The following is an 18747-nucleotide window of genomic DNA, read 5'->3' as shown; positions in this document are numbered from 1 at the left end:
CCTCATTGCCTCATAATTGCCTTTCCCCCAGCTATAACTCTTGCCCTGCGTTATATACCGATCCCTTTCCATCGCTAAAGTAAACGTAACCGAATTGTGGTCACTATCACCAAAGTGCTCACCTACCTCCAAATCTAACACCTGGCCTGGTTCATTACCCAGTACCAAATCCAATGTGGCCTCGCTTCTTGTTGGCCTATCTACATACTGTGTCAGGAAACCCTCCTGCACACATTGGACAAAAACTGACCCATCTGAAGTACTCGAACTATAGCGTTTCCAGTCAATATTTGGAAAGTTAAAGTTCCCCATAACAACTACCCTGTTACTTTCGCTCCTATCCAGAATCATCTTTGCAATCTTTTCCTCGACATCTCTGGAACTTTTCGGAGGCCTATAGAAAACTCCCAACACGGTGACCTCTCCTTTCCTGTTTCTAACCTCAGCCCATACTACCTCAGTAGACGAGTTGTCATCAAATGTCCTTTCTGCCATCGTAATACTGTCCTTGACTAACAATGCCACACCTCCCCCTCTTTTACCACCTTCCCTGATCTTACTGAAACATCTAAACCCCGGAACCTGCAACAACCATTCCTGTCCCTGCTCTATCCATGTCTCCGAAATGGCCACAACATCGAAGTCCCAGGTACCAACCCATGCTGCAAGTTCACCCACCTTATTCCGGATGCTCCTGGCATTGAAGTAGACACACTTCAAACCACCTTCCTGCCTGCCGGTACACTCCTGCGACCTTGAAACCTTATTAATGACCTCACTACTCTCAACCTCCTGTACACTGGAGCTACAATTCAGGTTCCCACCCCCCTGTTGAATTAGTTTAAACCCTCCCGAAGAGCATTAGCAAATTTCCCCCCCAGGATATTGGTACCCCTCTGGTTCAGGTGTAGACCATCCCGTTTGTAGAGGTCCCACCTACCCCAGAATGAGCCCCAATTGTCCAGGTATCTGAATCCCTCCCTCCTGCACCATCCCTGTGTCCACGTGTTCAACTGCTTTCTCTCCCTATTCCTCGCCTCGCTAGCACGTGGCACAGGTAACAAACCAGAGATAACAACTCTGTTTGTTCTAGCTCTAAGCTTCCACCCTAGCTCCTTGAATTTCTGCCTTACGTCCCCATCCCTTTTCCTACCTATGTGGATCACGACTTGGGGCTGCTCCCCCTCCCCCTTAAGGATCCCGAAAACACGATCCGAGACATCACGGACCCTGGCACCTGGGAGGCAACACACCAACCGCGAGTCTCTCTCGTTCCCACAGAATCTCCTATCTGTCCCCCTAACTGGAGTCCCCAATGACTAATGCTCTCCTCCTCTCCCCCCTTCCCTTCTGAGCAACAGGGACAGACTCTGTGCCAGAGACCTGTACCCCATGGCTTACCCCTGGTAAGTCGTCCCCCCCAACAGTATCCAAATCCCCTCCCCCTTTTCTGATGAAGGGTCTAGGCCCGAAACGTCAGCCTCTCTGCTCCTATGATGCTGCTTGGCCTGCTGTGTTCATCCAGCCCTGCACCTTGTTGTCTCGGATTCTACAGCATCTGCAGTTCCTACTATCTCCAAAACGGTATACTTGTTTTTGAGGGGAACGGCCACAGGGGATCCCTGCACTGTCTGCCTGTTCCCTTTCCGTCCCCTGACTGTAACCCATCTACTTTTTTCCTGTACCTGAGGTGTGACTACCTCCCCGTAACTCCTCTCAATTACCCCCTCAGCCTCCCGAATGATCCGAAGTTCATCCAGCTCCAGCTCCAGTTCCCTAACGCGGTTTCCGAGGAGCTGGAGTTGGGTGCACTTCCCGCAGAAGAAGTCAGTGGGGACACTAGTGGTGACCCTTACCTCCCACATTCTACAGGAGGAGCATACAACTGCCCTAACATCCATTCCCACTGTTCTGAATTCCCAAACAGACAAATTAAAAAAAAATACTAGTAGCCTTACCAAATCAGCGCTCAGAACCTTTTTTTTGGTTAGAGGAGGAGGATGGGTGGGAGACACTACCTCGGTAGTGTTTCGGGTAAAGCAACCGCCCAAATATATTCCCTCACTTACTCCAAAAATGGAGTCACGCGAGGTAAGACTTTTATAACCGAAAAGCTTACCTTCCCAGGCTGCCCTCACGCTTCCTCCCGGACTCCCGCCGCTGAAACAACTGAAAGGCCGCAGTCACGCGAGGTGAGACTTTTATAACCGAAAAGCTTACCTTACCAGGCTGCCCTCGCACTTCCTCCCGGACTCCCGCCGCTGAAACAACTGAAAGGCCGTAGTCACGCGAGGTGAGACTTTTATAACCCAAAAGCTTACCTTACCAGGCTGCCCTCGCGCTTCCTCCCGGACTCCCGCCGCTCAAACAACTGAAAGGCCGCAGTCACGCGAGGTAAGACTTTTATAACCCAAAAGCTCACCTTCCCAGGCTGCCCTCGCGCTTCCTCCCGGACTCCCACCGCTCAAACAACTGAAATGGTCATTGGATAAACATATGGATGATAATGGAATAGTTTCGGTTAGATGGGCTTCAGACTGGTTTCACAGGTCGGTGCAACATCGAGGGCCGAAGGGCCTGTACTGCGCTGTTATGTTCTATGTTCTAATGCCTGTGGGTCTCACTTTGAATCATCAAATCGTACAGTATAGAAGAGGCCCACCATGTCCGTACAAACAAAACCTACTCTAAATCTGCACTAGGCCCACTTACCAGCACTGGGCCTACAGCCTTGAATATTATGACATTCCAAGTGCTCATCCAAGTACCTTTTAAAAGTTGTGACGTCTTCCATCTCAACTACTCTCCCGGACAGTGCATTTCAGCTTCCCACCATTCTCTGGTTGAAAGTAATTTCCTCAAGTCCCCTGTAAACCTCCAGCCTTTCACCTTAAAATTATGCTTCCTTGTTATTGACTATACAACTAGGGGAAGCAGCTGCTTTCTATTCATGCTTTCCATTCCCCTCATAATCTTATATACCTCAGGATGCCTAACTGCCTTCTCTGATCTAAAGAAAACATCCCTAGCTTATGCAGTCCCTCTTTATAGCTAAAGTGCTCCATCGAAGAGAAACTGGAATGTAAACACTTTTCTACAAGGGAAGGTTAGGGGTTAGGAATTTATGATGAACAGCTCACCTCTTGCTTCCCAAAGCCTGTCCACCATCTACCAAGCGCAAGTCAGAAGTGTGATGTAATACTCCCTGCCTTGCTAAATGAGTGCAGCTCCCACAACACTCAAGAAACTTGACACCATCCCGGAATAAGCAGCCCATTTGCTTGGTATCCCAACTAACAGCATTAATATTCATTCTCTCCATCACCAATGCACAATGGCACCAGCATGTACCATCTACAGGATGCACTAAAACAACCCACCAAGTCTCCATAGACAGCACCTGCTAAACACACACACAATCTAACAAGAAGGACAAGAGCAACGGATGAATTGGAGAACCATCTCTTGCAAGTTCCTCTCCAATTCTCACCATCCTGACTTGGAAATATATTGCTGTTTCTTCACTGTCACTGGGTCAAAATCCTGGAAATCCCTTCTGAACAGCTTTGTGGGCGCACCTACATCACATGGAGTGCAGTGATTCAAGATGCAGCTCACCACACCTTCTCAAGGCAGCTAGCAATAAATATCTAACCTGTGACGTTTGCAACCCTTGAATGAATAAATAGTGCCTAGTTATTGTAGATGAATAGGAGCAGAATGAAATATGATTTTATTTTCCTCCCAGTAAAAGATCCGTGGCTAGTGGATGCTGAATGTGGAAATGTTTGTCAATCCAAGGTCTGCTTTCCTTCTACAGTGCAACACAGTTGTGGAACTGTATTGCTAGGCAATCATTTTCAGATCATATACCTCTATACTGCGAAGCCGTTCACTAGGTGTTTTTAGCAGTCCCTTTATTAACAAAAAGTGGAAAAAATAATTATGATCTGGTTGATTTATTGCATACATAATAGTTTGCAATTGAACTAAAACCTTGATTGAGGTTACCTGGGAAAACCTACCCAACGTTAAATAGTTTTTGGTATTTCGAGCAATTTATAACACAGTTGCACTTTTATAATAATGTCTGTAAAAAGAATATTGCTTACTGATGTGTTCATTGTAAAACAAACAGATTTTAATAAATTTTACATTTGTTTTTATCTTTAAACAGAGAATGGCAACAAGACAGGAAGAATTGAAAGAGCGAGCAAGACTCCTTCTGGAACAGGCGAGGAGGGATGCAGCTTTAAAAGCAGCAAGTAAACAGTCAGCCATCCAATCAATAACACCAACTCGCAACAAACAGCTGAATGAGGTAACAGTTTTACATTGTAGTTACTAGGACAGTGTCAAATCAAAGCAGACCCCTGATGACATTGCTGACTCTATATTTGTTCCAAGCATTTCCTGGTATTTAGCTGATTATCCCAATTGCACATTTTATCTAATTGCTATTTTAGGTCCCTGGGTGCTTCATCTCTTTCCACAGCCAATTTCTGTAATTAGTATCATCAGCAAACATAACCAGTTTACATGAGGATTCTGTGTCTTCAACTGTTGCTGTAGATCAGAAACAGCAGGAACCCCATCAGCAAACCCTGAGGCACTCCATTCAGTATTAACACCTTGCACCCTGGCTCTTCCATTACATGACACCCTCTGCTGCTTTCTTTCATTCAACTAATTCCTTCCCATGAACTCAAACTGCTTTTGGTGTCAGAAGCAATGTTTCACTAGCAGCCGTACCATCTCAGTCATGCCATGGTGATAATACTAAACGATGTCTTGTGGCAGTGTTTACTGTAAGTGTGAAGCAATATTATTTTATGACTTGTAAAGCACAATGTAGTATTCTGCTACACAGATGAAACTTTTAAGGTTGTAAAGCCATTTGTTGATAAGTAAACATTGGATGAGTTACTATTTAGGTTGTAGACTTGTTCACCAAGCCAGTGTGTTTGATTGCAGATGTTTCGTCACCCTGTTAGGTAACATCATCAGTGCGCCTCTGGGGAAGCACTGGTGTTCAGTCCCACTTGTTATTTATGTGCCTCGGTTTGCTGGTGCGGTTGGCACCACTTCCAGTTCTGTTCTTCAGTGGTTTGTATATCGGGTCCAATTCAATGTGTTTCTTAATGGAGTTCCAGTTGGATTGCCAGGCCTCCAGGAATTCCCTGGCATATCTCTGTTCGGCTTGTGCTATTATGGATGTGTTGTCCCAGTCAAATTCATGTCCTCCTTTGTCCGTGTGTATTGAGACCAGTGGGAATTGGTCATATCTCTTGGTGGCTAGTTGGTGTTCATGTATCCTTATTATCAGTTTTCTTCCAGTTTGGCCTATGTAATGTTTCTCACAGTTCTTGCGTGGAATTTAGTAGATTACATTAGTTTTATTGCTTGTGGGTATGGGGTCCTTTACGTTCGTCAGTGGCTGTCGCAGGGTGGTTGTTGGTTTGTGAGCTACCCTGATACCTAGGGGTCTGAGTAGTCTTATGGTCATCCCTGATATGTCTCTAACGTACAGTAGGGTGACTAGTGCGTCTGGTCACGTTGTGTCTTCTTGTTGTGGTCTGTCGCAGACGTAATGGCGGATTGTGCTTCTTGGGTATCCATTCCTTTTAAAAACTCTGTATAAGTGCTCCTGTTCTGCTTTGTGCAATTCCGGGTTGCTACAGTGTGTTGTGGTTCGTTTGAATTGTGTTCTGATGCAGGAAAAGAAGGACACGAATTCGACTGGGACAACACACCCATAATAAGCTAAACAGAGACATGCCAGGGAATTCCTGGAGGCCTGGCACTCCAACTGGAACTCCATTAACAAACACATTGAACTGGACCCAATATACAAACCACTAAAAAACAGAACTGGAAGTGATGCCAACCACCCCAGCAAACCGAGGTATATAAATCACAAGCGGGACAGGACACTAACGCTTCACCGGAGGTGCACTGATGATGCTCCTTAGCAGGGTAACAAGACATCTGCAATCAAACACACCAGCTCGGCAAGCCAGTCTGCAACCTCATTCACAACCCGAGCTACAAATCTTACTATTTGGGTTGTAATTCACAACTCTGACTTTATTGTTTAATTGCCAGTCACAGTTTTTGAAACAGGCAGCTGGTATTATGATTCCACTGTGGTCTGTTGCTGGAAAATTATTGCCTATCTCAAATGATGAATTGCTTAATTTTTAAGTGTGTCACAGAAATTTGAATGTGGCATTTGAATTGTGCTGGATCTGGAATGAGCAATTGCATTGATTTTACTGAAAGATCAAATAGGATATAGAATCTTAGAATAGTTACCTCATTGAAGGAGGTCATTTGGCTGTCACGTCTCTTCTGGCTCTCTGCAAGAATAATTCAGCTAGTCTGACTCACACGCACTTTCTCTGAGGCCCTTCATTTTTTTTCTTCAAATAATTATCTAATCCCTTTTTGAAAGTCTTGATAGAATCTGCCTTTACTACACTCTCTATGCATTTCCAGACCCTAATCACTCGAGTGAATCTGCCTCCACCACACTCTCAGACAGTACATTGCAGATCCTAATCTCTCACATGAAAAGTTTATTCTCATGTTGCCATTGGTTCTTTTGCCATTCACCTAAAATTGGTGCCTTCTATTCCCATTGGGGGAGGAGTGAGAACCTGTTTCTCCCCATGTGCTCTGTCCAGAATCCTTATGATTTTGAACACTTGTATCAAATGTCCTGTCTCCTCTTGTAAGGAGAGCTGCCCAGACCTTTCCAATTTATCCTTTAAACTGAAGTCCCTCATCCCTGGAGCCATACTTGTAAATCTTTTCTGCACCTTTTCTGGTACATTGACATTTGTCCAAAAGTGTGATGCCCAGAATTGGCCGCAATACTCAAGTTGATACTGAAGTAGTGTTTGATACGGGCTCACCATAATCTCCTTATTTTTGTACTGCACCCCTTTATTTATTAAGCTTAAGATCCCATGTGTCTTATTAACATACCTGTCGTGTCACCTTTTAATGATTTGCGTACGTATACCTTAAATTTCCTTTGCTTCTGCACCATTTAGTATTGTACCCTTTATTTCATATGGCCCCCCTTAATTCGTCCAAAAAGCTATTGTTTTACAAGACTCTGCACTGAATTTCTCCTGCCTCTTATTAGCCCTTTCCACCAACTTATGCCCCTCTGAAATCTATCTCTCATACTTGCAGTTCACTATACTTCAAAATGCTGTGTGATCTTCAACTGTTGAATTTATGCTTTGTACAACCATGTCCAGGTCATTTAACAGATGAAGAAAAGTGATGGTGCCAGTTCTGATCCTGGGGAATCCCACTTCATATCTCCCTCCAGTCCCAAAAGCAACGATTCACCACTACTCTGTTTCCCAATACTGAGCCAGTTTTGTTTTCATCCAATGTCCATTTTTGATACTTTCCAATCAACCTGTTCAGAGATATTATAATATACATTTGGAGCAGGTGGGACTTGAACCGAGGCCTTTGATATCCATTTTATTCCATGAGGTTTAATTTTACCTGTTATGTAGTTGTTTATCAAATGCCTTTTTGGAAGCTCATCTGCATCAGATCAACAACATGATGCTCATTGGTAAACTCAATCAAGTTACTTAAGCGCAGTTAGTCATTAAAAATCTAAATTGGTTTTCCTTAGTTCATTTACCTGATCTAAGTGGCTATTAATTTTGTCCCAATTCTCATTTGGAAAATATTCACCACCATGAAGGTTAAACTGACTGGCCTATAGTTGCTCAACTTATCATTGAATCCTTCTGGGCCAGGAGGCCCAGGTTCAAAACCGATGTGCTTCAGAGGCATGTAATAGCATCTCTCAGCAATTTGATTAGAAAATATCTATCCTTAAACCATTTTCTTTAACAAGAGTGTAACTATGCAATTATCCCATCCTTCGGCACCATCCATACTTGAGAAAGATTGAAATATGGTGTGATCAGTGTCTCTCCAATTTGCACACTTATTTCCCCAAGTATCCTTGGTTTCAGGTATTCTCATCTTGGTAAATTTAAGTACAGCCAGATTTTTCTGTTTATTAATTTTAAGCTGTCCAGTGACACAACTACCTTGTGTCACTATGGCTTTGGTAAGCATGTTTTTTCTTGGTGAAGACAGATAGAAAGTATTCATTTAGTACCTTATCTATGCTCTCTGTCTTTGTTCAGAAATCCCCCTTTTGGTCCCTAATTTGCCCCTTCTTACAAGGTGATTTGGAAACTAGTCCTTGCACTACTTTAGGAATGTTATAGTGTTTCAAATGCAATGCGTTACTGTATTGCTAATGTAGAATAATTGAATGTCCTAAATTTAATTTTTGTGGCATCTGAATTCTTTGCTTCTCTGAACAGAAAGCAAGCTATTAAATTCTCTCAGAAAATGTCGCATATTTTGGCAAGGGTATGGAGGAGAGGGTGTTGTTGGAATTTTTGTAAAGGCTGATCTTATTGAGAATTACAATGAAATGTATCTCAACTAAAGATCTGTGACTACTTTCCAGGCTGAAATATGACATAGTTTGTGCTATTAGCTTCTTATATAAAATAACCAACCATTTCACTAGTTTCAAGATTTTTCACTCCAGTGGGATAGCCAACATTGAATTTACAGAGACCCCTGTTCACTGCCAAGCTGTTGTTGTTATTAAAATTCCTAAAATTTATTTTAAGGACTATAGTTCAACTTCGGTCTTTTGCACCCTGGTGTTGTGCTTGTCTGATGTTGAGTATTCGTACAGCTGCAATTTCCAGTTAAAATTGAGAAATCTGAAGTCATCATCTTTGTCACCTGCCATATGACCTCTGCATTCTTACTGTCAATTTCTCACTGCTCTCTATTTAGCCACAGAAAATGATTTAAACTAAATTGGTTATATTATGTTATTAAAATTTGATTCCTCCAAAACATGGGACCATGGATCTGGTGCACAGTTCTCATTCATTTAGCTGTTAACTGGCTTGCTCAGGTCACAATATTGTGGGCAGGAAGCATAGAAACTTTTTCACTGAGGAGTTTGCTGACTGATATATTGGTTTAGGTGAGCTGGTTTGCATCAGGAATGGATACAGGAATCATTTCGTAATTGGAATATTTTATTTAAATGAGGGTCTCGTACTGCTTGCAGGACCAGTTTTCAATATCGGAATGCCCTGGATCTTCATTCTCCTTGTGCTGAATTCACTAGGGCAGTTTAATGGTAGAAGTTGGCCTCACTTACAATATTTAAATGAATCATTAAACTGTCATTTTTTGGTTTCTCATTTCAGCATGCTGATTGACTTGTATGGTTTATCACCGTGGAAAGTTCACTTTGTTTAAGCAGTGAGTTACCTCTATGTCACATTTTTTGTTGGCTCACTCTTGTAGCTTGGCTGCAGTCATGGGTGGTCTAGCAGAACTGCCTTCACTGGCAAGAGAGCAAGGCAGCTCAGAAGAGAAAGGGGGCAGTGCACAGGTGACTGTATCTGCTGAGGAGCTCCACAGATCTCAGCAATTTTACTCCGGAGCGATATCTCAGGCACATTAAAGACAAAAATGCTGAAGAGAGTGAGTAGCAATGATCCCTGAAAAATTCAGGGAATTTGTGTTGTGCAAGAACTCTTTTTTTTCAAATCGTAATGCATTTAAATCCTTTTGCCTGTGTGATATTTAACCTTTAGCAAGTCCTGTGCAGAAGGACACAGTCACTAGCTGCTTGGAGATAACATGGTTCAGCCAGTTGGGTAGCTTCTGTGCAGAGACACGGTTAAGGTGTCAAGTCAAGTGTAATTCAGATGTGAGTCTTGACAGTGGATGGCAGCAATATATTAAGGGTGACACAGCTGAACTTAATTCCTGCCTTCTTGTGTATTAATTCACGTGCATTTTCCATAATGGGTGTTGATCAGAAGCAGGGATCCTGGCAAATTTTCTAAGCCCAACCTGGGTGCAACATCCTGCTGTCACTCTGCATAGATTGGGGAGCCTGGTCAGCTACTCTCAAGATAACTGAGCTGGGCTACCTAGAAAAAAGAGTGACATTCTACATGAAGAACACTTAACATTTTTAAGCGCTCAGTAATTAGGTCATGAATTATAACACATAAAATTGTAGAATGTTTCAATAAAATAGATACAAAGAGGTGGGAATAGGAATTGTTTGTAGTGGCAATATTTGATCCCTTATCAGATTTGCAAATTTTGGAGTGCTCCACAGAAAAATGTCATGATATTTTGCGACCAGATACTGGTTGAAATTGTCAATAAAACCTACATTAGCAAAATTGTGGTGCAAAACACAAATGGAAACAGAAAGCAGTAGTAAGTGGCATTTCATTTTACCTGCAAGTTTAATTTTGTTCCTTTTAAAAGGTATGTTTGGTTAATCTTTGCTTTTATGCAAGACTGCATACAGTCTTTGATATGCATTATTTGAAGATTACATTTAAAAAGTATGATTAAAGTATTCTGCTTCCTTATGATATAAATTCAGAATCTGAACTTTTATCTCCAGCTTCATTTTTTCTTACATAAATGAAACCTATTCTATTTCAGACACACAGGCTGTTCGTTGGGTGATAATGTTAAACGGTATTGTTGAAATATAGTTGATATTCCAAGAAGAGGGTTGCACCATATAGTAAAATCGACAAGGGCATATTATAGAGGGCATGAAAGCATTACAGTGAATTGGGTGAAAAAAAATGCTGTTTTTCTCACACTGATTTAATAATGCCATCAAGAATAAGGACAAATAAATATTTGTACTAGTTACATAAGCATTAAAGTTTCTGCATGAATTGTTCGATCTCGGTATATTGTCATTAAAAGTACTAAGTGTAGAAAGCAAACAGTAATTTTACAGTTTACAGACCAGGTATCCCAATAAAAGACATGCAATTGTTTCAAACTCATGGGCAATTGTTTTTAAATATTTTAATATTACACAGTAGTTCATCTAGAAGTAAAAGCTCTCTGAGTGTTCAGTCGTATAGTTGAATACTCCTGATCTTTTATTTAGTATTGTCTTCCCTTTTTAATACGTGTTGATTTCCAAATAAACATACTGGCAGAGCATATCAGCGTGCATTATGTACCCAGTAGCATTAATCCAATGTTTTAATCTATTTCTGATTAATTCCATACAGTCATTTGTGCATTTCTAAGAACTATTTCTTGAGAATGATTGATTACCTTCCACACTCACTGGAAAGATCTTTACAGGCTAACAGTTGTGGTGCAGCACAGATTCTCCGCCTGAACACACATCCAGATAAACTTTACCCTTTGGTATCAGGTCACTGGGGGCATAATGAAGGTAAACACAGGTGGCTGCTTTGAATTTTAACTGCTGTATAACAATAAAGAGAGAGAAGTGTTACCCGGGAGCATCTGCTACAGCAAAAGGTGAAGGATATCAATGGTCAGTGGAGGACTGGACTTAGAAATTGAACCAATTGGGACAAGGAAGAATTTTGTAAAAGTTGAGAAGTTTTCCCATAAACATCATGCATGGATATTATTTTCTGGACTCCAGGACCTTTACCTAGGTGGACAAACAGGAGGCTGGAAGTATACAGCAAGCCAGGCAGCATCTGGAGGAAAGGAGAAGTCACCGTTTTGGTTGTTGCTTCCAGATGCTGCCTGGCTTGCTGTGTACTTCCAGCTTCCTGTTTGTGTGCCTTGGATTCCAGCATCTGCAGGTTTTTTTTGTCTCTAACCACCTTTTATTCAACCTGTTACTCTCTGATCACCAGCAGACTCTATGTCTCTGGAGAACCTCATAATACCTGCAATGTAAACAGATAAAATTGCTTGATTAGGATTCTATCTTTCACATAAAAGATTAGAATTGTCAGTCACCACCACATATAGAAAGAAATTTCGACCTTTCTTTTAAATATGATAATGGCCCAGGAATTTGCAGGGGACTAACTTTCTGACTAAAGAACATCCAGCTTTCTTTTCGTGTCCCTTAGACTACAGAAGATGGAGACAGACAGTGCAGAATGAATAAAGAAAAGGGGAAAGGATTGAGAGAAATTGTTTTCAAAGCTGAACAGATAGAGAGTATGAGTTCACCTCTGATAAAGAGTCATCTAGATTCAAAACGATAGCTTGCTTTCTCTTCATGGATGCTACCTGAGCCGCTGCGATCTCCAGCATTTCTTGTTTTCATTACAGATTCCAGCATCCGCAGTAATTTGCTCCTGGGGAGCATCTGGAGTCCAGGTTGTTAGTGGCAATCAGAAAAATTCCCTCTGAGGCACAAAGCGACCATGTACAGGTATTGAGATAACAAGGTGTAGAGCTGGATGAACACAGCAGACCAAGCAGCATCAGAGGAGCAGGAAAGCTGACGTTTTGGGCCTATTTCTGAAGAAATTTCTGAAGAAGGGTCTAGGCCCGAAACGTCAGCTTTCCTGCTCCTCTGATGCTGCTTGCCCTGCTGTTCATCCAGCTCTACACCTTATTATCTCAGATTCTCCAGCATCTGCAGTTCCTACTATCTCATGTACAGATATTATTTGGTCAGCAGAAAGTACAAGGGAAACTAAAACAAAAAGAGAGATTAGATCAATCAAAGACTAAGGAATGTTCAATGAAATTTAATGTCTATAAGTTACTTAAGGTAATAGCCACTGAAAAAGAAACGTGAATGGGAATATATCAGTAGCATTGTTCAATTACAGCGTGATGTATCACCAGGCACCTCCCTTAAACATGGGACATGACAAAGATTTCAGGAAGGATTTAACCATCCAAATTAATATTTTCAACAAAATACTGAGAAATGAACACCTAGCTAGAACTGTAGCTCAAAAGCGAACTATACATTACATTCCTGTTGCGTCAGAAATCTAGTGAGGCACAAAAGTGGATAATAAGAGATAACGCAGTGTGGAGCTGGAGGAACACAGCAGGCCAGGCAGCATTAGAGGAGCAGGAAAGTTGACGCTTTGGGTCAGGACCCTTCTTCAGAAATCTTTATTTATTTCAGAGCTCCCTTCCCTCTTCCCCCATTTCTGAAGAAGGGTCCCGAGCCGAAACGATAATTTTACGTATCAGCCCACTAACCTCTGGATTCAATGTATCATTCTCCGCCACTTCTGCCACCTGCAATCTGACCCCACAACCAAAGATATATTTCACTCCCCACCCCTATTTGCCTTCTGTAGGGACCACTTTCTCTGCGACTCCCTCGTCCACTCCACACTCCCCACTAGCCCCACCACCCCCAGCACCTTTCCCTGCAACCGCAGGAGGTGCTACACCTGCCCCTACACCTCCCCCCTCACCCCCATCCAAGGAACCAAATAAAACTTTCACATCAGACAGAGGTTCACCTGCACATCTGTCAATATGGTCTATTGCATCTACTGCTCCCGATGTGGCCTCCTCTACATCGGTGAGACCAAGCAGAGGCTCGGAGATTGCTTTGTAGAGCACGTGCACTCTGTTCGCAACAAACGACAACACTTTCCAGTTGCGAACCACTTCAACTCCCCCTCCCACTCCCTGGGTGACATGTCCATCCTGGGCTGCCTCCAGTGTCACAACGATGCCACCCAGAAACTGAAGGAGCAGCACCTCATATTCAGCCTCGGGAGCCTACAGCCCAATGGTCTAAATGTGGACTTTACCAGTTTCAAAATCTCTCCACCCCTGGCCTCATCCCATGACCAACCCTCCATCTTATCCCCGCCTCCTTGACCTGTCCATCTTCTCTCCCACCTATCTGCTCCTCCCAACTCACTTACCAATCCCCACCACTCCCTACCTGCACTCACCTATCCCCATCCCACCTACCTTCCCCAGCCCCACGCTCCCTCTCTCTATTTATTTCTGAGCTCCCTTCCCCCTCCCCCATTTCTGATGCTGCCTGGCCTGCTGTGTTCCTCCAGCTCCACACAATGTTATCTCTAACTCCAGCATCAGCAATTCTTACTATCTCAAGGTGGATAATAATGTGTGTTTGTTGATTATTCTCTAAAATTACTTAAGTCACTAATACTGATAAAACTAAATTAAAATTTAAAATACATCATGAGGACAGCTTCATAGAAACTCATTACCCTAGCTATGATAAAGCAAAATAAAATCTGTAACAAAAACAGAAGGTGCTGGAGAAACTCAGCAGATCTGGCAGCATCACTGTAGAGAGACAAACAGTGTTAACATTCAAATTTAGTGACCTGTCTTCAGAACTGATATCAATAAGGAAAACGTATTTATCTTGATGACAAAGGGTTTTGGGGGTTGGTAGTCGTAGGTAGGAGTGAGCAGATAGGTGGAAACTGAGCCCAGAGAAAAAGGTTAGGCAGTTAAATCTATGCCAGGGAAGAGAAGCTGAATAGCTGATGGACTAACAAAGTGAAAATAGGTTGGCTGTGCTGAAAGCAATCCTTGTTATGACAGGACCTGTGGTGTAGTAGGTAGGTAAAAGACATTTTGAAGGTAGTGTTCAGGTGTTCTAAAATGATTGAACTTGATATTGAGTCCTGAAGGCTGCAAGCAGAAAATGAGATGCTGTATCTCCAACTTCTACTGAGGTGCGCTGGAGCACAGCAGCAGGCTGGAGACACAAACGTTGGCATAGGAATGCGGTAGTGTGTTTAAATAGCAGGCAAGTGGAAGCATGGAATCATTTTTACGAATAGATGTGGGTGTTCCGCAAATTGGTCACCACTCTGCATTTTCTCTCCCTAATGTTGAGGAGGCTGCATCGTGAGCCTAACTGTGTATTGATTCCCTGACCCCACTCCAAACCATGTACTAGTGGCTATGTGCTACAAGCTGATAACAAAAACACTTGATCTGTTGGTGTTAAGCTGTTCTTAAAAAGAGCTACAATAACTTATAGGTAAGTATCGCATCAGCGGTTATGTGAATTTGATGATGAAAATTCCACAGGGTACAACAAACGATTGGTTTTAAAGTACCTTGGAGAGTTGTGTGAGGAGGTGAATTGGAAAGGTTGATGTGTGTCAGGTCAGGCTGGCTAGAATGGAACAGAAGAGATGTGGGCATAAAAGCTTTGTTTACTGCTGTAAATTAAGAGCATTTCTTGTAACCAGCTCCTTGAGGGATTTAATGAATAGGATGCATTTTATGGCCAGGCGAAGGTCTCTGAAAAGGATGCGCTTAATGGACTGAATGGCCGTCAGAAACTTGAATCCCTAAAGTGTGGAAAGAGGCCACTTGGCCCACGTAATCTGCACCAACCCACCCAGATCCGGCCCTCCGCCCCCATAACCTCTCATTTAGCCTGCACATCCCTGAATTCTACGGGCAATGTCCCGTGGCCAATCCACCTAACCTGCACATCTTTGGACTGTGGGAGGAAACCGGAGCACTCGGAGGAAACCCGCACAGACATGGGGAGAATGTGCAAACTCCACACAGACAGTCGGCTAAGGCTGAAATCAAACCCGGGTGCCTGGTGTGGTGAGGCAGCAGTGCTAACCACTGAGCCAGTGTTCCCCTTACTTCAACAATAGTTCCTTAATTTAAAATTTTAAATAAAATGTTACACAAAATTAACAAAAACAAATGCTAATTGTAAGGTCAAAAATGATGGGAGTTGTAGCAAAATGTCTTTAGATGCAAGAATTCAGTCATTCCTCTGACAATTGTTTAAATTTTATTTAAATACTTTGTTTTGTAACAAAGAACAAACAATGTTATAGAAGCCAGCAGTTTAACTTTAAAAGGTTCAACTAACAAACCCACATAAAATCCACAATAGCAATTATGTTGAAGTTTTATGTCATCTGTTGAGCAGCATCATTCTGATCCTAGTCATTTGTCTTTAGTAATACCGTGTTGTCCAGGATACTACACACAGGTACCATCGAAATTCTTGTAATGGTTTTAAAAAGCAAAATTTATAAACAGGATTGAACGCTCATTAAAACCATTGATTTGGGGAGAAAACTTGAACTCTGTAATCCTTTAAGTGAGGCAAAGATCTCCCAGAATTATGAATAGTAGTTCTAATAATTTATGATTTAAGTATTTGAAGTATTGAAAAATGAAAAAGGTTTTTTCTCCTAGAATTCTATAGCCTATTGCCTGCCAGTGGCACTATGACACTTTTATTTCACAAATGAGACATCTCAAGTGCCTTTGATAACAGTTAATATTAATTGTTGTACATTCTTCTGTCGGTGTTGATGGGTGGCCTTCATAATCGATTGATTTATCCAGAGTACTGTAATGGCTAGCCTCCAGCAGTGAGCAAATTGGTAATTAATGAATAATCACTGGTATTGTAAACTGCATCCCGTTAATTTTCCCTTTGAGTTTAGAAAGTGTCATCTCCATTAGGATGCCATCAGTAACGTTGCCGCATCTCGCAATGGCCCCTTGGCATGAAACCACATCGGCAGGATTTCTCACCCATTAGCAGATCAGAGAAGCAATTTCACAGTGTTTGGCCTGGGTAATTAAAGTACCAAGTACTGGGTAGAGTTGGGAATTCATGCTCAATTCCAGAAATACCAGGTGAGCTTCCTTGTGTTCAGTGGTACGTTATGATTAGTTTAATTGGGCTTTGTTTGATTTTAGCCGCCAAGACAATTTGTGCCATGGCAATCCAGTGACTTTTCATTTCTGTGTCTGTGACCTGCACTGACATGAACTAGTACAAAACAATACTTTAAAGTAGAAACTCTTCTTTTTGGTCACAATGCATGTCATTGCTGCTGGCAACAGAATGAAGTACAAGCATAGAGATGTATAGAAAAGAGAGTAAACACAGTTAAGTGTGAGGGGTCACATGCTCCTCGAGGAACTTATTCGAGCTTTTTTTCTGCCTGTTACCTTCCAGTGGTTGCCTATTAAAATGACATAGTTTGGTGGGGCATTTAGGCTTAAGCATTGGGCTGCTTTAAGCAGCTTGTCAGTTGATGTCCTTGAATTGACTGGAACTGAGATCAAAGCATTTTTTTCAAAACAGAAAATAAAGAGAAAGACAGTTTCAGTTGCACCACTATGACGAATCGAACTCTCTGCACAATGTCTGTTTTTATTCTCTGCTTTTGTCATTGTTTAACTGTTGTACTGTACAGTATAAGCTTTAGAAAATAAATCTGATTGCAATGACCAAGCTAAAGCACTGAATGTGGTTAGGACAACACCTTTTATGACCTGCAATGTCAAACAATTTTCTGTTGGAATGTTGAATGAACTATGTACTAATTTAACAAGGGAGTATTGCAACCTTTTTAGCCCTAAGGTAGTGGCATATTGTAGTTCTGTTCATGGTCTTACTGAACTTGATTGGAAAACATGGTTAGCAAATATAATTTTAACAAAAAGCTAAAGTTGTTTGAATTAAGTTGTTAATCCTAGATGTAGATGAAAGTGTAGAAATGTGAAAGCATAAAGAAAGTAATTTTGGGGCTATAGTTTATTGACAGCAATATGGGATGAAAATAATTACCATCTTTGGTCCTCAGAATAAAGGCAGGTCTGACCCACATGGCTGCAACCTTTCCCAGGGGAAGGTCAAGGATGTGGGTCCCCAGTCCATCCCAGCTGGAAAGGGGATTGAACTCTGAGCTGCTGGTATCAATCTAATACACATGAGCCAACCAAGCCAACCAGCCCCAAGGAACAGCAATATGCATTTTTGCGTATGATGTTGTATTCTGAAACAATGGATACAAATGTACAAATTAGGAACAAGAGTTGGCCACTCAGCCCCAAGTCTGCTCCAACATTTAATAAGATCCTGGCTGATCTGATCACTCTGCATTCCTGGCTACTCTGGATATTATTTCACCCCCTTGCTTATCCAGAATCTATCAACCTTTGCCTTTAAAATATTCACAAACTCTGCTTCCAACATCAATTGAAGAAAACTTCCAAAGGCTCTCCAGACTCTGAGAAAAAAAACTTCTTGCCTCTGTCACTAATTGGCAGCCCATTATTTCTAAACAATGACCGCCTAGTTTTAGATTCTATCACAAGAGGAAACATTCTCTCCACTTCCTCTCTGCCAAGGTCCCTCAGGATCTTTAATGTCTTAGTCAAGTCACCTCTCGAATAGTGATAGTGGAGACTCCAACTTCTTTTAAGCACATGGCTGACCAGGAAACTCTCTCTCTCTTGCCGCCTGCTACTTGGATGTGTTGGGAGGATTTGCAGATTGAAAATCAATCTGTTTGGCTGAATTATATATTCACCTTTTCTGCCCACTGTATCCTGGATTGGGACTTGAATCCTGAGCTTCTGGGTCAGAGACATTACTCACTGCACCACAAAAACTCCTTGGATGGAAATAATACTTGAAAACCTTACACACAGAGAACCTGTGATGTTGCTGTGAAAATATCGTGGAGGCAGACTCGCAGACTTTCCTTCTGTCCAGAGCCAGCCAACCTCTGACCCCTAAAATTACATGACATTTCTCTCCCCTCTCTGTGTGAGATACTCTGAAATTGAGGCTATAACCAAGGCTTAGAGTTCTAGATGAGATATCTCTTAATGTCCTCCCCTTCCCTGTTAACGGAGGTGAAGCCCAGAAGGAATGAGACAGTAGGTAGAACAGATATTTTGGGCTGATCAGTCATGGATGTGATCATATCTCATTCTGCTAAACTCTTCAATTGTTAGCATTTTGTTACATCACATATAATAAAAAAAAAACTTCACCTGGATTCATCCCCTTTGGAAACTTGTTGGAATGCAGCGCCATGACATTACCTCATGCAGGATAGCAGATTCCTATTGAAAATA

General features: G+C 42.1%; 1 protein-coding gene across 1 annotated transcript in view; it reads left to right on the top strand.

Annotated features, from left to right (window-relative positions):
- ehbp1 (EH domain binding protein 1) overlaps positions 1–18747 on the top strand; it is a 191815-nt gene that overhangs the window by 51270 nt on the left and 121798 nt on the right. Inside the window, exon 7 of the mRNA XM_048600883.1 lies at positions 4178–4321. Coding sequence (XP_048456840.1) covers positions 4178–4321 — 144 coding nt within the window. The remainder of the gene's footprint in view (positions 1–4177; positions 4322–18747) is intronic.

The sequence above is a fragment of the Rhincodon typus genome, chromosome 9 (assembly GCF_021869965.1).
Source record: "Rhincodon typus isolate 14 chromosome 9, sRhiTyp1.1, whole genome shotgun sequence".
Taxonomy (NCBI): Eukaryota; Metazoa; Chordata; class Chondrichthyes; order Orectolobiformes; family Rhincodontidae; genus Rhincodon; species Rhincodon typus.
Note: the sequence above shows the minus strand (reverse complement) of the source record. Positions and strands in the feature narration are given on the sequence as shown.